The following is a 25,778-nucleotide window of genomic DNA, read 5'->3' on the forward strand; positions in this document are numbered from 1 at the left end:
CTAGAGCAGATAAATATACAAAAAAAAAAATACGCAAAGATGTGGTTAATATAACTAACTTTGACTTTAATAGACTTCAGTCACAAGGCTCTCCTTGCTGACCATTTCTTTTTCCTCCCCACTTCAGAAGAGCTTCATAGTGGTCAGCTGAAACTGGAATCACATAGGCACACAAGCACAGCTTGCTGCAGCTGTAACCTAGCTCTGCTGTGATGCTGGGCTCCATTGCATATTTTTTTAAAATAGAATGTAACTGCAAGCAATTAATTTAGCCATTGTTTATTTTTTAACAAACCATTGTTAGACTGCAAAGACACTGACTATGTCTTTGCAGTTTGTTCAGACAGGCACAAGTCTTTTTCAACACCAATCGAGGATAATCCTCTCCAGTACCGTTATCATCCCTTCTATTTTTAATAGTAATTGCTAGTGCTGACAGGATTCTTTAATTTGGAGAAGTTTCCACTTCCTACCAGGTTCTTCTCACTCTGCATGGACTAGTTTCTGCTGGGCAGGAATTGAACATATAATAGGATATTTCTGTGGGACTGAGAGTTTACTGGAGGAGAAGTATGATGTTTTGAGATGTGAGGGTGGAGGGAGGGGCATTGTCCTGTTAGAGCACCTAAGAATAAATGTGATAGTTAAAGTGTATAAGCTAACTGTTTTCTTATCACTGGATGCCACTTCATCAGAGAAAGAGGAAATGCGTATCCAGAGGTTACTCCTTATAGTTGGAGAAGGTGTGGCCCTGTCAGACAGAAACAGGGGAAACCTGGAACTTCCATTGCAGTAAATCACTGGGGCAAGATGGTATTCCTCTGAGAAACTACAACATAAAATAACTAAGCTACTGACAAAAATAAATAATAACTTTAAAAATGGTGTTATAATCAGAGAATAAGCTATCCAGGGTCTCTGAAATGCATACTTGGGGGACATCCTGAAAATTTTTATGGCAGCGAAACTTACCAGAGAACATAGGGAAATAGCTGACAATATCACTGAAGCTGTAAACCACAGCAAGAAGTGGAACATAGGAACTTGCCTGTCAGCTTCTCAGAGAGAAAATTGGTGAGAGAGTCACACTCATAAGCTGCTTGGTGTGGAGGAGGAAGGATACCAGCTATTACATATCTAAACAAAAGAAAATGCTGTCTTTTAATTGTCATTGCTAAACACATCCCACACCAACATAAAGTATAATTCAAAGCCTCACTGAAGTAAAACATTCGTTTTGTTTTATATGTATCTTAGGTCCACAGTGATGCCAGCTCACCTTCTGTCTTAAATAATTTTAAGGTCTGTTTTTGCTGTTGATCTGTACAAATGAAGTAGTTCCTCTTCTGAAAATTATTTTCCTTTTTCAGAATCTCTTTCCTTTTTTCAGCCTTTGTTATTTTCTCTTCATATTTATGCCTCATTATTCCTTCTTTCTAGACATAAACCGTGCTTTGAGAGAGTAGGTGGAAGACGAAATGCATTTGGAGGAGTGCTGAAAGCAGGTGACTTCACAGTCTTCTGTTTGGAACCCAAAAGAAGGGCTTTTGTAAAGCTGCATTGTACATCTCCATAGTCTGCTAGTTTCCTCTGAGAGGTAGCAATATAATAGAAAAGGACTATAAGACACTATAATTTATGTAGTCTTTTTAAAAATAAGAAAAACATATCAGGTAAATATAATGCACTTCAGTTGCTGAAAAAGTCAAATTTTCTTACAAAACTTCTGAAAAGGTACTCTAATAGAAATCTGTAAACCTAAGAAAAGGTACAATGCCTGGCTGTGCTGTTTCTCCAACTGCTTATATTATCATTTAGCTCTGGGGGCTTTTGGAAGAGCATTCCCAATTTCCAAAACTGGACTGAAAGGACAAGCAGATGCACAAATGCAAAGTGTTTTAGGGGATTCAAGGTGGAAGAGGTTTATAGCAGTGCCATCAGGGCACAATAAAACTAGGTGACTGAGCCACAGTGGAAACTAACATTTACAAATTACTTGGTGAGTAATACTTAGTGAATTACTTGGATGAGACAGCTGTATAAAATTGTTGCACAATTGCAGATGTAGTGTGAAGTTACTGAGATTTTTAGAAAGCTGTCGAAGATAAAAGACTTGCTGAGAAGTCATCAGCCAATATTTATCAGTCATCCTTTTATATTTGCACTGTAAGATTTCTGGTATAGACAGATGAAATATAGTTTATGCTGCAATTGAGAGCCGTCCATGCAGACTGATGAGATCTGGATTAGTTGCATCTAGGGCTGGCTGCCTTGAGCTCTGATGCTGAAACCAAAACCCAGGAAAAATCACTTACTTTTCACTTTCAGTGAGGACTGTGAAGTCAGCATCATTGCTTTGAGCTTCAGTGAAGGGTCTGTTGAACCAGCTTACTTTGTTTCTTCAGAAAACTCCTCCAGTATGCTACATAGTGCTCTCCAGCTATATTTGTGAGCTCCCCAGTGAGCTATACTAGCATTCACAGGGAGGAACAGACACTCCTGATCTGACACGGTATAGCTGACTCTGGACGGCAGCCATAATGGGGCTAATAAGCCTTTATCAGCAGTGAGTAATGCTAGTCACCTAAGGTCCTGTAGCCGTGAAATAAGGTGGAGGTGAAGAGTTAGACAGGCCAGTTGCCTCCCTTATGCTGCTGATGAGATCTGTGGGGAGCTGGCTTATCTTGTGCCGCTCTTCCAACTCCAGGTGCAAGTGGCAGAGCAGAGAAAATTATTTTACGTCCCTGGCCTGACCCTTAATGAGGTCAGCTAAGGTGAGTGGGGCTGTGGAAGAAGACAGTGGGGACAAAGGAAGGAGTGACAGGCGCCTGATGACACAGGCTGGAGAGAGGCAGAGGGAGAACAAGAGGTCACACTGGGTCCAAGTACAAGCCCAGGTACAGGGGAGACAGAATTTGGGACAGAATTTCATCTCCCACATGCTAACACCACAGCAGATGAATACGTGTCACCCTCCTTTACAACCTTCTAAAAATTATTTCCAGCCCACCTATGCCAGGCATTGGCAGCTAAGGAAAAACCTCAGTCTCTTTTTATTGCCCTACCAAGAATTGTTCTCTTTCTCTTTCTGTCTGTGCAGTGGAAGCCAAATCATTGTTCCTTCTGAGGTGGCATGGCATGCTTATAAGTGTTTTGCATATTTTGTAACTTGGTTTGGTTGTTGCATGCACTTTTTCTGTTTGTGTTTTTTAATTGCATGAGAAGATCGAGCTTTTGGTGTTTAGAAAGTTAAGAAGATGATCTGTGACTTAACTTCAGTGGAAGTGCTGCTAGAGAGACTCAAACTGCCTGTCAAAACATTATCTTGCAAATCTGTATGAGGAAACACACCTCTTGTTCTCTGTGGACAAGGTAGAACTAGTAACATAAGGTCAGGCAATACACAATTTGACTTAAATTCATTTCCTGTTGGAAGACAACAACATACTTCAAGTAATCAAAAACCTGTAGAAGTGGATTTAGCCTTATCTACTGAAAAGAGATTATTAGTGCAACTAGTTTAGCAAGATTAACAAATAATTTAAAGACAGAATGACCAGATAGGCTACTTGATCTGTTTCTCTGTGACATTCAGTTCTGACTTCCAGATAAGCAGCCCTGGAAGTGCCCAGGAAACACAAAACAGAAGCCAGCACTGTTCAGGTGTTGTATCAGCATTTTCACTGAACCAAGAAGCGGCAATACTGAAATCATTGCCATACTTGCTTTGGGAGAGATTTTCCTGAGTGTCAGAGATTTGGTAATAAATCACACAGTGATAGCACAAATTCCTTTGCCTATTTCCTACAGTGATTTTATCTTCAGAGGGAGAGTGTCCACTTTTATTTTATCTTTCAAGAATTTTTTTAAAATAAAGGTTTTTTTCTGAGCAACAACTGGGTTGCATTAAGAAACTGCAGATACTTTTCTGTATAATGTCATTTGTGAAATATCATTTGTGTATAATGTTGTGTTTTTCTGAACTGTCTTTTTCTAACTAGTTTCTGCAATTAGTGAGGAAATCATAGTGCCACAAAATCTTTTCTAATGAGGTATAAGTATCTGCCTTTACCTTTAGTTCAAAATAAACATATAATAAATTATATAGAAGATAAACAGATATAAAATTGCTAACATCAACAACTGTAAAGTGTGCCATACTGGGGCACAATTTGGTGTATTTTAGTTTTTATCTGTCATAGCACTTCAGCAGGAAACACATTCATGTATATACAGAGGTACATACTTATCTGGAAGTACACTTTTTCTCTTTTCAAAGGAGAATGAATTTGCCTATCATTACTTTCTAAAAGCAGTTTACCAAGAGCAACTGCTTAGTTAGCTGCCCACTTTTCAGATTTTTTAAATAAAAATCAAGTAATATCAAATAGCAAAACAATTTTTTTGTTGTGCAATACTAAGTACTCTATTAATGTTACTGAAAAAGGAAGAGGTAATTTAATTAATTGTAAAAAATAGTGCTTTGTTTCAAGCACTCACTTTATGTATTTTTTTGCTATTGTTTGCATACTAAAATTGCAGATACTTCAGGAAAGGGATTGCTAAATATTACATCTACTTAACTAATATTTTATAGCTTTTATTCACATAAAGAACACTGTACAAACATCAGGAAGCCCAAAATGCCCAGAAGTGCACAGCCACATTATAGAAGAATCAATTCTGAAGCTTGCCTGTCTTGTGGTCTGATTGCTAAAGAATGAACTGGTGTAACATGTTCAGTTCGCCCTCATCAGAAGCAAACTCATAACCTATGAGACTTACATAAATTTCTGACACAAACAGTAGCTATATTACTTCCCAGTCAGGGAGCAAAAATCAGTGTTGTGCTTCCACAAGGCAATTTCCTAACAGTTCTGTACAGAGGAGAGCCCGATCTGTGTAGTGTCTATTGCAAAGGAGAAATTCCAGAACTGCTATTTAGCTCCAGGATATTTGGTCTCGTACCAGTGTTTAAATATCATTATGCCCCTCTTTACTGAAGACAGATGTCATGTGATGCAGAATAGCATGAGAATGAGGACATCAAACTCCACCTTTCCTGATTCCTGCATCCCTGCTCTAACATGTCTTCCTATCACATGAGCAAACATTGCGACTAAAATTACAAGTATGCAGAGGACCTTAGTTCTCGCTGACCGTTTTTTGACCTTAATTCATGCTCCTTTTTCAACCATATTTAAACAATAAAACAACCACCAAAAAACAACCAAAAAACAACAACCAAAAACAACAACCAAAAAACAACAACCAAAAACCAACTAAAAAACGCCCCCCACCCCAACAACCAACCAGCCAACAAAAAAAAACCAGAAGAAGCAAACACAGTGAGGATGGAGACTTCAATAAAGTGTGTTCTGCACCACTTCATTAGATGGAGGTCATCCTTAGCACTGCTTGTAGCTACTTCTAATGTCATGAAATCTCTGCTGTGACTTACATCTGCTGCTCAAGCGCCGTGAAGGATTTTTCTTCTAGCCAAACAAGGAACAGCAGAGGAGACTAAAAGTACAGCAGAGGAGACTAAAAGTACAGCAAACCCTTATCAGAGCCATTTTGGAAAGAAGTCCAGGAAGTGTTTGCACATCTGCATGACTTTTAAATATAGTTTTGATGAAAATTAACCTAAATAAATTGATTATTTTGAACTCAGTCATTGAATACAGGGGACACTGTCAGCGCAAGACCCCAAGTCTCAAAGAGAGCCAGTAGGGCTTTTTGGAAAATATGCCAGTTCTAATGTGTGGAGCAATACAGGCAACATCTGTGCTTGCTCTTTTGCTGTGGAGGTTATAAATTCTGCAAAAAGTTAAACACTGGCTGTTTTAAACTAAACTCATTTGCAGCAAACAGCAGAAATGCATGGCAGTCGGAGGAAGTGTGCAGGAGGGAGGAGCCTCAGCCTCAAGAGGTGCAAGTGTGAATATTTTATGATATTGATAGCACTTTTGTCTTACCCTTTCTATTGCATTAGAGTCCACTAATCCATGAGTAGCATGCCATTTAAGCATATAATTGCCCTGTCTTTATCTATTTTTATGTGAATTCCTAACAGAACAAAGGAAGTTATTTTCAGTTTTGAAAACAATTCACAACTGTATTAAAACCAAGTAGTATTAGCACAGAATCCTAAGGAGAGGCAGATATAAATATACATAGGAGACTAAACGTTAATTATATAGTGGGGTTTTCCTCTTCTGTGTCTTTCGGATAAGGCAGTTTATTAATAAACAGTAAACTACTGCTTGGTAGTGTTTTGGTTTTTATGAATATCAACTCCTGGTTACAAGATCACATTTGGGACCCAGGAATCCCATTTAGTAAAAAGTAAAGACAAGTTAAGCAAAGAAGAAATGTTTCTGAAGTTACAAAGAAGTTGAATAACTTCTCCTTTGTTCAACTTTCATGTACTCTTCCACATCCAGGTTTAATGTTGAATCAGAAGGAGACTTTTTTTTCCTTGCAAGTCTCCTCGTCTGGCTGCAAGTAGGCTGTTGAGGAAAGTTTAAGTGCAAGCTTTCAGACAGAGGGTTTGAATGCACTTTATATGATCCCAGCTGCTGAAACACTGAAATCCGTATATCCTTGATTAACTAAGTCCCCCATCTACATGAATTAAAATGTGGATAGAGGAATTAATTAGAAAGTGTTACAGCCCTTACATCTTCGTAAGGAGTCGGTCTACTTACAGAAAACACGACTCTGGAAAAAATCCCTGAAATCTTGTAGCCCACTGAATTTGTGTCTCAAGATTTCCTCAGAGCTCTCATCTGATGATGAAGTTTCCCAAGACACCAAAGACAAGCTCAAGGCTCTGTGTGTCACATCCTATGACTTACAGTATCTTTGCCCCCAGCTTCTTAATCCTGTCCCCATCCCTTGCATCATCTTTTATGACTACCTGAACAGCAGACAAAAAAAATAAAGGAAGAGGGAGCAGGATTAACTTTTCTGACAAGACTGAGAAGTTAGATTGGTTCAGCTTTCTTGAGGATCTTGACACTCAATTTAAGGTGTCTACTCTCTAAGTTTTGATTTCATTATTAGGTGTATTTGCTATCTTCATATGGTTTTCCTTTTTAAAACATTGTCTCCTGCAGTTTCCTACCACTCCAGATTGGTGAACTACCACATAGGAGGATAAAAGTATTGTGAAAGTGAAAGTATTCTTCTATTTTATGTCTGTTGTTTGAAAATGTTCACCCAAACACACCATAACATTGGCCCATTTTTTGCTTAACAAGTTGCATGATACTGACCAGTGAAAGAGAACAAAAATCTGAAAGGTTCCTGTCTTTTAAGCCCAATCACACTAGGCATGCGGTCTTCTTTCACTATATCTGGCTACTTCTTCTTCTCCAGTATTCAAAAGTTTCAAGTATTGACGACACTGTGTGAATCAGCTTTGATCTTGTTTGGGCCTTCAAACATGCTGATAGCCTGAGACCATGTTATACATTGTGTAAACTATTACCACTGAAACATTCTGAGGACTAATTCAGTAGATATTCTCAAAGAATGAATCAACAAGGGTGGCCAAAACCACTTTGTAAGCTTGGTTTATTACTTTGCCAAGCCCCAGAAAAAGTGTTAGATTGCCTCTACATTTGAAAGACTCACAAGATTTATCCCATAATCTAATATGAAGAATAAACCTAAGGCTGAGCCCTGCATGCATCTCTTTTTGCCACTTAACAGGTAGAATTTGTACATATGAGCGCGACTGTGAATGAAACAGAGGTTATGACCCATGTTGCCTCCAGGCAGGCACTAAGCAGCAGACGTCTCCCAATGCGGTTATGTTATATGGGGAAGGACAGGAACAATTCACATCTCTGTATACGTGTTTAGATTAAAAAAAAAAAAAAAATTTAAGTCATCGCCATTTTTCTTCTAGGCAGTTGTGAATAGGGGTGCTACTAGGAAATTGATTCAAATAAGAAAGTTCAAATTAAAAGTAAAGCATGCAATGACAACATTGAGCAGGTTTCCCCCATTTCTCCTTTCTGTAGCAACCCTGTGATTACAGTCACCCTGCACCAAGTTGTTCATCTGATTCATGTGTTGGTTTGGGGGAAGAAGCAAGGAGAAAAATACAGGGTAGTCAAAATATTTGTTGTGAATGGAAAAGTTCTCACCTAGATGCTTGTTTTGCCTGTTGTATCCATGTTAAATCCTGGCATTCATAAGTCAAAGGATGATAGGTTAACTAAGAGAAAGTGGCTGAACAGGATAAAAATAAAAAAAAGCTGTTCATAAGAAAAAAAGAGAAATCTTTAATAATAAAGTGGCTACTTGCAACGGTGCTGTTAATGAGATGATATGCAACAAAGTACACAGGCACATGATCAGGTCTCATGTAGCTCACTGGAATTAGGCATCCATCCGAATGCTTTGCAGATCAAGGATAGATTTAAGCATATTCCTAAACTTAAGCGTGTACTTAAAGGTTTTGTTGATTTTTTTCCTCCAAACCAACATTAATTGGCTGCTAACTGGCTGAAACTTTGTGTTTAAATAAGCCTGTTATTACATTATGATTACTTTTTAGTTGGTTATGTGGATTGTTTTATGTCAAGCCCTAGATCTATACAGGAATTGACCAGGGTGTCCGTAACAAGACTCTGAAATGGATCTTCAGCTGAATCAATACAAAAATCTTATTTATTTTATACAGCACCAAGGTTATAAAAACAAAACGAACTTTCTTCTTGCTTTTCTTAGAAATGTTTTTTCATTGAAAGATCTTTCTTTCATACAAATAGCAGAGCAACCACATAAACCCATATTTTTCTGTTTTAAAGCAATCCATACCTATGCACAGAGATGCTCATCAATTAAAATTTCTAGGTTCTGCTCCAGAAGTAATAAAAAAATATTTTTTCAAAAATTTTTGTCACCCTCTCCTAAATGTAAAGGTCAAAGGGCAAGAAAACTCAAAATATCGCCTCATTTTCATGTCGATTCCCTTTTGACATTATTGCTTTGCGTACTTAATTGAGTTTTATTCATAGTAATTAATGTTTCTGTGCATATTTAGAGCAGAGTTATTCAGGATACACTTATATTTAAAGCAGCATAACTGCAGACACTGAAATGCTCTCTCAAAGTATTTAAAGGCAGTTAAATGCCAGAAAGAAGTTTGTTTCTCCTAGGTCATACTTCTTACTGAGGCTTCTGTGGAGTTCCTGACACAGAGTTGCTTTAGTCTCACAGAAGCCAGCATTAGGATCTGAACTCCTTTGGTTGATTCATTTCACAGATATGCCAGAGGACTGTATGATCATTTCATTTGACCAACAATCAGTGCAACTGGTAATCTGCAATCACAAGCCCAGAATTTCTAATTAAGCTGCAGTAGGTTTTCAGTAAGACATACATATATTAGCTAAAAGATGGGATTTGTAAGAGTCACATCTATAAGAGCATTGTCTTAATGATTAACTATTAAAAATCTTACACCTTGTAGTTTGCATGTTTATCTTGCTCTGTACTTACCTTGTTAGGCAATTCTCTACTAGATTAAAGAAATGTTCCCCCTTCAAAAATATCATCTGTGTTGAGTTACTTGCATGCTGTAATCAAGTCATGTCTTCACTCTCTCTTAGATAAAATAAATTCTTTGAGCTTGTTAAGAATCATTGTATATATTGTTTCCAGTACTTGGTTCAGAAAACAAGCAGCAAGGACTCATTGTTCATTTTCCAAGAGCATCCTTTTTGAAACATCAATACTAGGCACATGCACATATCATTCCAGGAATAGTATCATTGCTGTTGTTAAAAAAATTGTGTCAACCCACTTTTACTGCTATTCCACTGCTTAACTATCAAAGAATAATACATGGCTTCACAGAGCATCTTCTTGAAGTTGTAGGTGACTGTCTACCTTACATCGTAAATCCTTTTCACCATTGCTGTGTTTCTGGACACTTTCTCATTTTATGCCTTGCACTCTCAGTCCTATGTGCATAATTTTACGTATGATTTTATATAAAATTATATTACAAACACACCGCTTAAATAAGTTCATCTTCATAAGTGATCCAGATCACTCTGTCTCTATTGCCATCATTACTTCCCACTCCACTAATTTGTGTCATCAGATTTGAGAGTGTGCTATAGGAGAATGTAATTTCAACTTTCCTGAACTACAAGGAAGCATTGTAGCCTCTTAAGATTTGAGACTTAATAATTGCACATGCTCAGTAATGTTTCCTTAAACAAAAAGAGTATATCTGTTAAGCCATCATAATGGCTTCAAAGTACAAACTGACATGTCAAATCCTCTGTTAGCTTCCTTATGAGTGGCTATGTTATTAAGTGCTTACAAATTCATACTACGTCTCTAATGGCTCCAAAGATCTCATTACCGTTTTTAAGTAAATAAAAATGTTTTTGTAACTGCGTCATGCATTTCCATGATAGAACAGAACAGTTAAAAAAAACCAATTAGTTTACTGGAGGTACATTATATTTCCCTGAGATTTCCTCCTTTTACTTGGAAGATGCTTTTTAGCTTTGCTATGTATTTTTGGCACACATTCATGTTAAAATAGGATTTCCAGTTCAACAGCATAGCCAGTAGGAGAAACAAAACAAACAGGGAAAAGAAGATCCATTTACAGCGGAGATTTGAAAATGGAGAAAGCCAAGAGTCAGAAGACCAACAAACAGGAATCACAGAAGAGATGGGTAGAGACTGTAGGAATGACAATGAAGAATGCAGACCACAGAGGGGAGGAGCCACAAAGAGTATTTTTTAGCTGTAGTACCAGGAAAAGCAGTGGACACAGAGGAATTGTCAACAATCACAAAATTAAGAACTCTTACCTTTAGTTTATTTCTGATTGTGTATAGTTTTCCCTTCTGACAATGCTCTGATCACAGCTTGCTTTAGTACTTTCTCTGGGTGTCTCATCTGCTAATTTCCTGGGTGTTTTAAGATACCTGCAAATGCTGAGGCAGTTATCATTAATGGGTATCATTTCAAAGTTGCGACTGCCCTACACACAGACTCTATATAAGCTTGACAGTCATGAATGTGATTTTCTGCCTAGTCCCAGTTAGACAAATTACATTTTTGAGTCTTTGATGTGTTTATACTGAGGTTGTATATTCTGTCTGTCTACAGAAATACCTTCCTCTAGTATAAGTTCAAAATTATGTTTGCAAAACAGTTCGACATATGCAGTTACTTTATTTGCAACTGGGGGAAGTTGCTTCATACTACTGCTGCAGCCAACACAATCTAGGTGACTTTAGTGATAAGGTCAGCGTTTAGCAGCAGGTCCATTTAGCAGCAGATCCCCAAGTCCCGTAAAGTCTTGTTACTAGGAAGCTCTATAGACATTGGTCTGCGTCCAGTTTTCCATAGAAAACAGTGTTTGGAAATATATTGGACTTCTCTAGAACCTTTCTGCAATATCTATATTTTTCTGAGATAGCTTGAATCCTGACATTCTGCTGAGATTTCCTTTAAGACCCTTTGCAATTTTCACAACATTTTTACATTTGTTGCCTATTTTGCACAGTCTTTCATGCACAGCTGTGTCATATGTCTCTGGACTAAGCTTCTTCAGCATTGCAGAAGGACTTTTAACATATAATCAGCTGAGTCAAATTTCCTGAGACAGTAAGAAGAGTAACTCTGTGGTACTTTTTTGCCTTATGCAAAACTTTTGTTTTGTTTTGTTCGTGAATAGCCTTTCCTTTTCCTTCCCAGGTCTCCCTAGATTTCTCTGGGCTAGTCCTCTCATTTTTGCCAGATGATCTCATCTGCACAGTATAACTAGCCACTCCCTCTAGTGGTTTGGCCTTATCTTCCCAGGTTTCTCTTATAATACACAGTGGGCCTTGCATTCATCAACCATAGCACGTTCAAATGGTGAAAAGCCCACTGGTGCCTAGGGCACTTACTTCCCTATCGGCAAACTAAAATAGCAGCCATTCATCTTAGTCTGATCCTGTGCTGTTAATGAATTTTCACAGCATGCATTTCAGTGATAGATTAAACATTTCTGTAAGGCTGTCTAAGGAGGGTATGGAGTGATTTTTATACTTCTGTCTCAAGAGAATAGTTTCATGAGCTTAAAGTTTGTCCTCTGGCAAGTTATAATCTCCTCTGACATACCAACCAAGCAAATAATGAGACCAAGGGTACAATAACCTGATGGCTTTTTATGATTCTTAGAGAAAAGGCTTCTAGGTTTCAGGTAGCATAGATGTTTATTGCTGAAGTAAAGGCATTGTGAAACAGTTCCAGCCTCAGGAACTCCACATGCCTACAAGAAAACAGGGAGAAACTCCTTCTCCATTACTAATAATGGAATATGGGGTTGTCATCATATTCTGACCTACATGTGCCGTGCTTTTCCAACCTGCTTTTGTCCCTTGAGGAAGACGAGGGACACGTATCTTTCCTTCAGCCTCCTGAACAAGTCCTGTTGTCTCACATAACTCCCTCTCCTTGTCCCTTGCTCCCTCCTTCTCCCCCCAGGACATCCCACCATTAACACCAGATGTCACCAGGCTATTGCCTCATTGATCAGAGGGACCAGACCACAACATAAAATAGAGAAAAAAGGACTGCAGTTTTGCAACAGTCCTTAAAATTTGGGTATGAGCATTCAGAGCCAACATCTCCTCATCTATTTCCTCACAAGTCCTCTCATTCCTACAAGGTCACAACATTCTTAGAAAAACAAGATTTCTGGTTCATCCTAAATGAGCTCCCTACTCACCCTCCACCCCCAGCATTCCCATAACAGCATATCCTTCTTAAACATCACTTTTCTCTTTTCCCTGTAAAATGAAAAGAGAGGGGAAGGGGGTTTGTGTAAGCCCTGGGCTCCTCCCACTCTCATCAGTCTCTGGGAAGGTTAATGATTAATTGAAGCCATCTGCTCAGGACCTTCTCTCCATGTGGTTCGATTCCATCACATATGTTCACACAAAGTCTAAATAAAACCACCTTCCTTTCCCATGCTCCTTAATGACTTGAGATAGAAGTGATGGTCTTTGACATGAAGACAGTTTAAAAAGTAAATTGTGAAAAGCCTGTCTTTAGTAGTGTAGAAGGAATCCTTAGAAACTTATGAAAACTGTTTTAAAACAAGACTTACTATCTCTCTGTTTAATTGGTATCTTAGAAATGACAAAAACATCAAGTCTAGCTTGAGAGAGAGAGAGGGAGAAACTTGGTCTTACTAGGTAACTGTGACTCCATGAACTGATGCATTAAAAAAAAAAAGGCATCTTGGGACTCTTTAAAACTGCCCTATTTTTCTTTCTTTTTTGGGACTTAGAGGAGGTCAAATAAAAATATGAGGCAAAGGCCACAAAAAATGGTAGAATGGAAAGAATTGTCTCTCCGAGGAATTATTCATCCTTCATGAATACTGGATCCCCAGGGTTTATGGTGTGCAGCTGAGGCCAGGGAGCAGCTGTTCTTTTCACATATTCTCTCTAATTAATAAAAGAATTGCCATACTTTTTTTTCCTAGACAGGACTTCAGGCAGGTAGAAGTGCATTAACTTTTGATCTACTTTCTTGCTAAGTAGGCTATTTATATAGTAGTGGTAGTATCAGTCATAGCAGTAGCAGCAGCAGTAGTAACAGTCATCATACAGTCATCTTGAGAGAATGCAGCCACATATAGAGGTATATTTCCATACATGCTTCTTTCCTTCCTGCATTTCTTAGCAGTAGCCACAGGCTGTGGAAATTATTTCTTTTTTCCCCCTCTCTGTCCTTTACTGTCTCCCCAAGATGTTCTGCATCAGGTTCTTAGCTTTCTTCCAACACTTCCCAGGGGGAAATCTGCCCATACATTGACATATACCTCTCAACATGTGAGCATTGATTCAAGGATATACAAGATGCACCAGGTCTGTAATATGCCATTCATATGGATGATTTTTGCATCCAGGGTAAAATGGACACATTCTAGCTGCCTTTATTTGCTATTTCTTCTTCTTCTTCTTCTCCATCTTCATCTTTCATTTCTTTCTGTACATATATGTATTTTTGCGCTTTGAGATGATGTAGTGGACCTTTTGCATTTTTTGTGAATGCCACTTTTCATATTTGCCCCTTAGTGGAGGTGACAGAACATGCACAATGACCATAAGGCATTTTTAGCTACATTTCTCTCTTTGCCTTGAAGAAGTCTTTTGTGTTGACGCCACATGGGAAAGAAACAGGACTAGAGACAGACATCCTAACAGAGCCACAGGCCATGTCCCATGTAGAAAGAAGAGGTGATATTAAGAAGAGGCATCTTCTGTGCCTCTGCAGGTTCCAGAACTTGCAGCTAGCAGAGAAACTTTGCTGTCTGTAGACCTAGAAGCAGGGGGAGTTTCCCGCTCCTAAAGAGGCTGCATTGTCATCAGCCTGTGGAGCATGGATATGCAGGGCTTCCCTAAATTAATTCATGTTTAAGCCAGCACACAGGTTACAGAAGAACAACCAGCGTTGACTTGAAAAAAGTGCCAGTGATGGAAAAGTGATGGAATTGTCTTGAATACAAATTTAACACATTATGAATTATTCTATTTTTGGAAAGAATAGCAATGTAATCATAGCCAAAGAATAAGATTTATGAGCTCCTTATTTTTCACTGCAAAACCCCATACATATAGTCTTGTAAATTATTTGTGTCTCACTATAGCCATCAGATACTCCTGTGAATACAAGAAGCCCTTTTATATTGATTTCCTGCTCTCCTTCATTGCTTAAACAGGCATAAAATAATGTATGTCTGTGATTGTTCTTATTGGCCTCTAAGTGTATTTTTGTTTGTTAATTTAAAGAATCAATAAAGCTTAAGAATCAAATAACTAAACCCTCTGAAGTTGCACAAGCAATAAATTGGTGTTAAATATTTAAAATGGTACGCTCTTGAAATATTTCTCTTGATACAGACACAGATAAAAAAGCGCAGCAATTCAGTAAAGCATGACTCTAGAAGTCAGATAATATTAATGCAAAAAAATCTTGTATTTGTGATGAATCAGGCTTTATATTATCTGCCTGCTCCTGCAAGAGCTTAAAAATATTGTATGCAACAATAATCAGCAATTATTTAAAGGTGAAATTCAGAAGAAAAGAATTTCTTATGCAGTTAGCAATTGCTGTGTATCATGCACTAAATATCAGGTTATGTCTGAGAAAAATAAAAAAAAAAATCTTCAAGTACACCCTCTTCTCCTAAAAATTCTTTCACCTTCTGTTTATTGTGATGAAAGAATAAAAAAAATTGAGAAATACTTTATAAAAGAAACATTATTTTAATAGTCTTCTTAAAAAATGTAGCTTCCAAGTGCTTACTCTAGAGAAACCAGAAAATAATTTCAGTAGATCACATTAGCTTTATAGGTCATGATGCTCTTCAAAGCCTGATGTCATGATTTCTATTACATTACATGAGCCATTTTAATAAGGAGCCTACCTTTCCAACTCTCCTGATTACCTCCCTGCTTTACTTCTTTCATTCCACTTTAAAATTGGATCACATCAAGAGCATAAAGAAAAGAGATTATTTCTCTTTTTTGCAGGAAAAGAGAGAACAATTGGCAAGTTTTAACTTAGAACACTGCACAAAACTGTACCCCAGAAAGCTGAATGTAGCATCAGGTTGTCTTTTCTACTAAGGTTAAAAGTTGATAAACTTTGCTGCCTGTCCATTTGCCTGGACCAGCTAAGAGTGCCAAGTGCCCCACAGTACATTCCCTTCACAGAACAGGTAGATAGTCTCTTTTTTCCGATAGCTCCACAAAATACCTGGATCCATTCCTTGCCCCTGTTTGTCCCCCTTCTCCCTGCTGGTGTTGATCAAGGTCAATGCATAGGCCCTTGACTGTCCTTCTTCCTCTATGTGCGATGTTCTACGACTTATCCTGTCCACAGGTTAGTAGCTGACAAAACCCCCTGATGTACAGAACGTGACTAGTCAGCTTGTTTCTGTCTGTGCCACAGACCATTTAGTTACTACTCTAATGAAACCAGAAAGACTGTAACACTCATCTTGTTCTTGTTCTTGTTCTTGTTCTTCTTCTTCTTCTTTTTCTTCTTCTTCTCCTCCTTCTTCTTCTTCTCAATACTAAAAGAGTCTTATGTTCTCTAATGTCTGACTAGGGACTAGTATTTCAGAGCTTTCCTGGGTTCAGAAGCATATGTTATGTTCCACTAAATGAGATCCAAGACCTGCCAACTCACAATTGGTCTTTAAAATTGTGTCATTCTGATTATCATGTTTCTCTATATCCCCTTAGATATTGACAAGATCTTGTCAAAGAACATCTTGTGACTCCAAAACTACAGGAAACCAATGCAAGGTACCTCATGAAGACTTGCAGAGGGCACAATATGCCATTTCTGAGAGACTGCATGTCACAGGATTAGAAACTTCTGTTTCTACTCTGTTTTTATAGACTAACAGGCATTGCAAAAGGCAGAACAAAATTTTATAGTCATTGTTCTTTTAATTTGATTTTAATCTCTGGAATTCCAAAAGATTTTGACCATTGATATGATTCTTGATTTCTCAGTTTAACTGTTCAATTTTGTTATTGATCCCTACACCAAACCTCTGATGACAAAAATTACTACAGCAGACAAGAAACATTAAGATAATGATAATGATCATAAGCTACTTTTTAGAGAGAATTTCACAAAATAGCTAAGAGAATCCAGGCTTCTGTCTGATACTGAAAGCATCATGCAAACATCAAAAAGAAAACGTTTCTAACGTTATGTCTGCTTGTTAATTGCACAAAGGCAGGCTTCCAAATTGTCTGTCCAAAGATGTCTAAGTGATTCTTTCGTCTTTTTATGCTCATAAGCATTGAATTTCAAGTATGAGAAAAGTTCAGTATCTGAATTTTTTCTTACTATAGCCCTCTTCCTTCCTACGTGTACTTCAAGAGTCTCTCAACCTTGCAGATGGTTTCTGTTAAATAGTAATGGTGGTATCATTAACATTTTCCAATTAAACAGTCCAAAGAAAAACATCATCTTTGAATGCCTTTTAAAAATCTCAGTAAAAATTATTCTATGTAACTGGGTGAGAGGTTTTTTGTTGCTTTTGATGGTATCCTCCGGGCAATAGATTAAAACAACATATGTTGAAATAGTGCTGGCTTACTGCAGTTGTCTAGTCATGGTACCAATGCGCGAAATTTCTGAATTACCTTGTCTGCTTGGAGAGGGGGGAAATTATGTAGACTAACCTATTTTATACTATTCCCTTTAAAATTCAAAACCCAACAGTTCAAAGATTAACAGATCTAATAAAAACTTGCAAGCACACAGTTTTTGTACATTATCATGACAAAGTTTGGTTTTATTGTAAAAAGATAACAGGAAAAATAGATTGAAAATGAGCTACAAAATTCAGTACTTGCCCATTGATATAAAATTCAATCACTCTTGATCCCATAATTTTTATTATAATGACAGATGGTTTATTATTTTTTATTTGGGTAAAACTGTAAATTAAAACAGTGCTTCCAAATTAATTAAAAAACTGCCCTCTGCTAAGAAGCTGACAATGTAATTTGGATAGGTGGTAAAGAAGAAACACATGGTTAAAGGAAAATTATAGAAAGGAACCCAGTAGCGGAAAATTCCTTACAAGAAGTGGTTTTGAAGGAAAGAGGAATTTAAAGGGTGTTGTGGTTTAACCCTGGCTAGCAACTAACCACCACACAGCCACTCGCTCGCTCCATGCCAGTGGGATGGGGGAGAGAATCAAGAGTGAAAGTGAGAAAACTCGTGGGTTTAGATAAAGGCAGCTTAATAGGTAAAGCAAAAGCTGCGTACAAAAGCACAGCAAAACACGGAATTCATTCACCACTTCCCACCGGCGGGCAGGTGTTCAGCCATCTCCAGGAAAGCGGGGCTCCATCACGTGTGACGGTTAGTTGGGAAGACAAACACTATCACTCCGAACGTCCCCCCCTTCCTTATTCTTCTTCCTACTTTATATGCTGAGCATGATGTCATATGGTCTGGAATATCCCTTTGGTCAGTTGGGGTCAGCTGTCCCAGCTGTGTCCCCTCCCAACTTCTTGTGCCCCCCCAGCCTCCTCACTGGGGGGGTGGGGTGAGAAGCAGAAAAGACCTTGACTCTGTGTAAGCACTGCTCGGCAGTAATGAAAACATCCCTGAATTATCAACACTGTTTTCAGCACAAATCCAAAATGCAGCCCTGTACTAGCTACTATGAAGAAAATTAACTGTATCCCAGCCAAAACCAGCACAAAGGAACAGGAAAGAGTGCAAGTGAAACCAAGTAATAGATGGCATCTTAGATGCTGTTCAGTGTGGAACAGGATATCTATACCATATTATGTAGTATTTAAAGAGGAATTGCACTCCAAGATTTAAAGTGTTCCTGATAAAAGCCAAGTCAGACTGCTTTGAGAGAAAAGTGCACAATCTGATTAATCTGGAGAAAATCAGACACTAATCTGGGGGAAGGTATAGTTTGTGGTTAATATACAGGAATCTGAGATCAGATGTTGAACCAAACAAAACTGGAATTTAAGTGGTAAAAGATAGTATTGGAAGAGAAGAACAAGGCTAGGTAGCAGGGAGAGAAGAGCATAGATAAAGAATTGAGAGGAGGAGGATGAGTATAGAGGTAAAATGAAAACAAAGATGCTATTTTTAATAGAATTTGAGAATAAGTTATATATTGTAACCATAAGAACAGAACCCTTCATCTGCTGTTGAACTACTCCCACTTGGATGCTTCTTTGCTGCCTTTGCATTTTGTATCCATATGTTACATATGCTGTGATCCAAAGTTATAAGTGGGCACGCAGTTATGCCTGCTTTACCCCTGGAATTTATTTTATGCAGAAAGATTTTGTTTAGACTAGCTTTCTGCCCAGTCTTGGAGCAGAGCAAGATAATTTGAATATCAATTTGACCTGGCACTTCTCTTGAGAGAATCATCAGAGCATGCGGTAAAGCAAGAGATGTCTCATCTTGTGTTTGTCTACATGCACGTAGCAAAGCAGCTGATGAATTAGCTCCCTTCAGCCACCACCGCAAAAGTGGAAGTTCAGGTAAGGTAAGTGAGGGCAACTGACTGTGCCAACATCATTAAGGGAAAAAAAAAGTGATCTTCTGGCAGAAAGCCAAAGAGCTTGCAAGGGAATGGGTATTAAAACCCCATATGCTTGCTCAGCCTGAGTAGTTTGACTGGCATGGAAGCAAAACAACAAGCTCATCCCCTAGGAAGAGAGGACAAGACAGTCAGCAAAGCAGCCAAAGGGTCATTGGGCATTTCAGAGAAGGGGATAAGGGGACAGTGAAATAGCCCAGTAAATTTGACTGGAGGTCAGAGCCAGGAATCCTGATTGCCCATTGCAGCTCTCTCTTAGGTTTACTCTGTGGCTGAAGGCTGGTACTTCCACCTTTTTGTCTCCTTGTCTTCACATCAGCAAAATGTGAATGATGATATTAATAGCTTTTGCAGGTATTTTCTGATGCTTAATTCAGTAACACTTCTGAAAAATGCAAAAGCACCTGGAAACATTACATACTTCTAGTCCCCTTGTTTGTACATTAGGAAGCCTCATGTGTACAGCCATTCCGTTCAGTGTACAGATGGCTAGTTTAGATTGTAATTAATTTCATAAAGCCAGCAGCGTGAGCATTTCCAAGCAATACACAGAACAAAAGCATTAAGCCTGCCCTATACGTTCCTTGGAACTTGTCCCTGAAGTCCTTCAAGCTCCTTTGTGTGCAGATGGATAGACACAGAGAGAGAGACAGATATTTGCAAACACGGGAAAGACTGTGAGAGAGACTTTATACTATACATATATATAGTGCCTAATAATAGAATCTTGCTTTAGTAATGGCACATGACCACTCTTAAATCCTCTGGTTTGTGTATGACAGTACAGGGCAGTAAACTGGAGAAAAAGGAGGAAAATTACAGTTTAATAGTAATCTGATGTCAGTTTGCACCCAGTATGGCTAACACTTCTTCAGTGTGCTTACATTCAGGAGGAGAGAGATGGACTAAGTCAAGGCAAAGTGCATCCTTCTGAATATATTTATACTCCTTACAAATTGTAGAGTGCCAAAACACGAGGCTGAAGTGGGGACAGGAGGCAGTGGGGCGGGCAATGAGGTGGAGCATACTTGTGTGGCCATTGTAGCTATGATACAAGTTTCTTTTTTAATTCCCTTTTTCTTCCTCCCGCCCTTTGCTTTTCCCCTTCCCTGCACCCGCTCTTTTTAAATTTTTTTTCCCCGTTGCTCTGAGCCTGGAGGAGCTGGAGGAAAGCAGTGCAGTTAAGGGGCTCATTGAACTCACTTCACAGGGGAGGGCTCTGCCTGTGGGTTAGAGAGTCACTAATGGGGCATAAGAATACCCAAGGGTCATGTCTCATTGCCATGGCAAGCCAGATCTCTTCACATGAGCTGAGTGCATTCATGTCAAGGAAGAGGCTTTCAGTTTTAATGTACCCTAAACTTTCTTTCTCCGTCACACTGGAGTTGGTTGCTCTGAAAGCTGTATCCCAGGCTGCTCTCGATCTAAGTATCTACAATTCATCAGACACCCAAAGCTGCAAGTTTTTCAGGGTGTTGTTTTGGATACAGGTTCTTAACTGCTGCTCATCTCCTGCTGATATTGCACAAAACCTGCCAAAAGCCTTCTTTTGTAGATAGAAATGAATCTGGATTAGTTTCCAGACATTCTGTCAAGAAATTGTACAGCACATAAGCTCCAAAAAACAAGGTTTTTTCCATGACCATTTCTCTACAGGCATTTGTCTACTTTTATCCACATATGGTTTGTTTTTCTGAAAAAATTCAAATAATTCAAATGTACATTTCAAATGAGCACGCTTAACAGCCAGGAATAGTTGCTTTGTTTTACACATGGCTTCTAGTGGTTCAGTATGACTGGATGCTTCCCTCTTCTATTACTTAGCATGAAGAGTAATCAGGAAGAGAAATAAGCAGGACTAGCAATTTTCATTTAATTTGGCATTTCTTTTTAAATTATTTTCTGTCTAAATGAAGATGTTGATCTTGTATAGTTGCTGTTCCAATCAATATGCTCATGTGCTGATTTAAATGGTAATGTTAATGGAAGTAGGATAATATCTCAGCTGCACACTGCTCACTAATCTGCAACATCCAACATCTTTATCTCCTCTTCTCTCCCCAGCACTGCAGTGATAACACCCACCACTGCCAATCAGATATGAATATAGTAGGTGCTTGGAAGAGAGGTTACACTGGAAAGAATGTTGTGGTCACCATCCTGGATGACGGCATCGAAAGAAACCATCCAGACTTGATGCAGAATTATGTGAGTGTCCACAGGAGTCCAGATTTGCTGCTTTATTATTACCCCAAATAAATTTGCTGCTCCTGGAAAGATGGAGGGAGGGAGGAGGGAAGGAGGAAGAATCATATGAGGGTTTCCTCAAATGTTAACACCAGTGGTAGGAAGGGAGACAGCTTTTGGTAATCTGTATTGTTTTAGTTAAGACTGTGTTCTATCTGAACATATTTAATATCTGGATGCCTCTTGTAGCTGAGTCCTGAATTTCTGAAGGATTGGAACCAATCATCGGATGCTTTTCCTCTTTTCTGTAATTATTTTGCTTAATATCCTCACACTCTCAGAACTTAGAAATGGAATACACTGCTTATAAGTTAATGCGTGCAGCTGAAGTCCATTTTTGGCCAATATTTATCTAGCAAGACAGTAGCTTTTCTCAAAGACTGTAATTTTAGGCATATCCTTCCATGTATTTATTTTTAAAGCTATTTATCTTACTGCTAGAAATAATATTAAAGGAGAAAGACATGACTTGTTATGATTCACTCAGTTAAAAACAGGTGTAGAATATTTTGGGGTCCTTCTAGTACATCTCTCTTAATAGAGCTGTGTCCTTTGTTTTCTGTGTCCTATGTCTCATGTTGCCTCAGGAGGTTTCTGTTTGCTTGTGGTTCATCACATTTAAATGATTGGTTTAGTATACCTTGGAGGGTTGTATAACATGAGGAGAAGCTCCTTCTCTAGTGGGTGACTTCTTGTATTAGTGTCAGAGCTTGAAGCTGTTCAGAGCATCCAGGCCACGCTTTGCTGGAGTGATTAGTCCTGTGCTTTGGGAGTAGGCATTGCCTGAAAGCACATGACCTTGAGGACCTTATGATTTCTCTGAAATAAAGTGTGCAAGGTGTACATTCACATAAGGTAAGAAAACAAACAAATACATTTGGATTGAGCTGGACTGGTGAATATAACCAGCCCAAGGCATGCATATACCTTTAGTCCCATTACAGACATAGATCTTGTAAAAGAGGCCTGAACACAGGCTTTTTCCCAGTGAGCTTATCATCTTGGCAGCGCATTGAAGAGATGAAGGTGACAAAAACATCTTTAACAACCCATCAAAAGCTACAATTGTGTCCATGGTTTAAAGCTGTTTATTTTAAATTAGCCATACTTATATCTGTATCCTTCCCCATGCTGCGTGTGGAACTGTTGTGGTTTAAGCCCAGCCGGTAACAAAGCACCACAAGGCCGCTCGCTCACACCTACCCCCTCCGGCCCTGGTGCTATGAGGAGGAGAAAATGTAAAGAAAAGCTCGTGGGTCGAGCCAAGGACAGGGAGGGATCACACACCACTTATGGTCACAGACAAAAACAGACTCAACTTGGGGAAATAACAAAATCAATTTAATTTACTACCAATCAAATCAAAACAAGGATAATGGGAAGTAAAATCAAACCTTGAAACACTTTCCCCCCACCCCTCCCTCCTTTCCAGCTCCACTCCACTCCCAATTTTCTCTACCTCCTCCCCTGCAGCAATGCAGGGGGACGGGGAATGGGGGTTGGGGTCAGTTCATCACACCTTGTCTCTGCCGCTCCTTCCTCCTCAGGGGGAAGACTCCTCACTCTTCCCCTGCTCCAGAGTGGGGTCCCTCCCACAGCAGACAGTTCTCCACAGACTTCTCCAGCGTGAGTCCTTCCCACGGGCTGCAGTCCTTCAGGCACAGACTGCTCCAGGGTGTGCTTTCCCATGGAGTCACGGCCATCTTTGGGGGCATCCCCCTGCTGCGGCATGGGCTCCTCCCCAGGCTGCCGGTGGGCATCTGCTCCCCCGCTCCCCTCCATGGGCTGGGGGGGGACAGCCTGCCGTCCCACCACGGGCTGCAGGGGCATCCCCTCCTCCCCCGCTCGTCCTCCCCCTCCTTCTGCACTGACCTCGGTGTCTGCAGAGGGGTTCCTCTCACATTCTGATCCCCCTACTCACTGCAGGTTCCCCTTCTTAAATACATTATCCCAGAGGCGCTACCACCGTCACTGATGGGCTTGGCCTGGGCCAGAGGCGGGTCCAACTTGGAGGTGGGGAAGCTTCTAGCAGCTTCTCACAGGAGCCACCCCTGCAGCCCCTCCCCCGCTACCAAAACCGCACCATACAGACCCAAAACAGGAACTCAGCTGTGAAATACATGAGGAGGACTGCACCAGCACAAGTGACAGGCAGTTGCCCTATTTGTTAATGTATGCTTGATCCTAATGCATGCCCCATCTTTCATTTTAATCTCTTAAGTTATTTAAACAAACCAAATATAATTCTACCTCCTCAGTGAATGACCCGGGTTGTATCATATGTCACCTCATCCCAGTACTGTCCTTCCACTGAATTTAAAGCAGCTATTTATTCCCTTACCACCTCCTCTCTCCCTTTCCTCACACCAACAAGGAGTTCCCCCAAAGCAATACACATTGCTTGTTTGATGACAAATGCCTTCTATATGTCAGATTATTGCTGGTGTGGCTACAAACAGGAATATTTGAGGTGGATGTGGTAACTGGTTTTGAACAAAGAAGAGATTAAAAAGAGTTGCTTGCCATGTCAACACACCACATGCTACCACATCGATTAATGGGAGCCATACAAACCAGCAGCTATTTGCTCTAGAAACCTATTTTCAGCTGTAAGAGTCCTGGTAAATGTAAAATATGGAACAAAAATAGGGAGATACCTTGCAAATATCTGAAACAGTTACACTCCCAGGGAAAAAGGGAATGCAGTTTATGTTGCATTTCAAGCTGTATTTTTATAACAATATTCTTAAAATTATATTATTCTTATTCCTTGAAGCTATGGCTGAAATTTCAGTCATCATTGTGCAGATAATTTCTTGAATCTTGAAACATTTAGCAAAATTCCAATTTTGAGAATGAACTTTCTTAACTTCTAGAAGTTTCTTAGAAGAAATGTAGTCTTCTGGTTAAATGAAACACCACTTTCTATTTCCTCTCTGACACTGGAACTGTGCTTTTTCAGAGCATTTGTTATCCTTCTCCTTTTTCCAAAAATAAAATAAAATATGTAAATCCCATAATTATTAAATATATACTTCTTTCCTAAAACATGCAATCATCATAAAACCACAGGAATGTTAGTTAACCTAATTACTCTCTTGTAGGAACCTGCTGTAGAAGTATAGGCCACATGAGTCAATAGCTAATTAATGAGAAGCTGGTTTTCTTTCTCCTGTTCGCTACAGGATTCGCAGGCCAGTTTTGATGTCAATGGAAATGATTTTGACCCTATGCCTCGATATGATGCCAGCAACGAGAACAAGTAAGGCACTATGACTTTTATGACATTTTTAATCTAGTTCATCAAGCAGAAAGTACCAGTTCTTCTGTGAAAGTCTAGGAAACTTGGTTCCTCATAAAGCAGTGTGATTTGCATTTAAATCTTTGTGAAATACGTATTTATGTATCTTCCATGCACACTGCATGACACTTACTCTTTGAATGCATTTGGAGCCATCCAAAACCACATAAAAATTAGTTTGAGAGTTCTGGGCACGTGAAATGAATCATTTTCAATCCTTTTGGGATGCGGAATATAAGGGGTGACTCTTACTTTTCTCAGATATCATCTCATTGAGTTATTGGGGAGTTATGTGTGACAGCTGTCTTGGCTTCTGACTCTCTTGGACTTTATAAACTTTGTGTATTGAAGAAATAGACAAGTTAATGGGGATTTTTTTTTTTTTTCTGTAATAATGTCTTTTAAAGTGATGGAGACTTAACGTGTGGAGGTTTGATGGAAACCTTATAGATCCAAAGTGGCAATTCTGCTGGATTATAATATCTGTGTCACATGACTGGTTGGATATATCTCCATGAATGACCTATTTCTCCTTCAGAGCTCTGCTTCCTGGTATTTGTCATTCCAACTCTGCTCTTTGGGTATGCTGTGTTGAAGGCTGGGGGAGACACTGGGAGGGACACCTCACCTCACGAAGCAGGCCACCTTTGTGCCCCCATGGGTATTTGAGGGCAGTTAGTTGTTCGTAACATTTTTTTAACCAGGTACTTGGCAGAAAGAAATATCTTTCTGTGGAATTGCATGAATTAGAGGCAGGAGAATCCTACTAGTTGTCAACATGCTGACTGCATTTTGTTTTCTAGAGGTTTTTTTATTTATTGTGGAAAACATTTAGTATTTGCCTGAAGAAGAAAGACCACAAGAGGTGAAACTTTGCCCTTTACACAACTGAAATGCTTTTGGCTTTGTGTTGTCTCTTCCCTACAATCCCACAAACTTTCTCCAGAAGAGTGTAGCAGGTGCGAGCTGGGAGTCAGCAACAAAACTTAACATTGGTTTGACTGAAGAAACCAATTGGAGCAACCCTGGATCACACTTTGATGGGAGAATCCTCTCCTGGTCAACACCTTCTTC

At 39.2% G+C, this 25,778-nt stretch overlaps 1 protein-coding gene across 2 annotated transcripts in view; it reads left to right on the forward strand.

The window, feature by feature from the left end:
* The window catches only part of PCSK5 (proprotein convertase subtilisin/kexin type 5), a 257,932-nt gene that overhangs the window by 55,072 nt on the left and 177,082 nt on the right, over window positions 1-25,778 (forward strand). For both annotated transcript variants that reach the window (XM_052776735.1, XM_052776736.1), the window contains exons 4-5: window positions 21,221-21,364; window positions 24,589-24,665. In XM_052776735.1, coding sequence (XP_052632695.1) covers window positions 21,221-21,364; window positions 24,589-24,665 — 221 coding nt within the window. The remainder of the gene's footprint in view (window positions 1-21,220; window positions 21,365-24,588; window positions 24,666-25,778) is intronic.

The sequence above is a fragment of the Harpia harpyja genome, chromosome Z (genome assembly GCF_026419915.1).
Source record: "Harpia harpyja isolate bHarHar1 chromosome Z, bHarHar1 primary haplotype, whole genome shotgun sequence".
NCBI lineage: Eukaryota > Metazoa > Chordata > Aves > Accipitriformes > Accipitridae > Harpia > Harpia harpyja.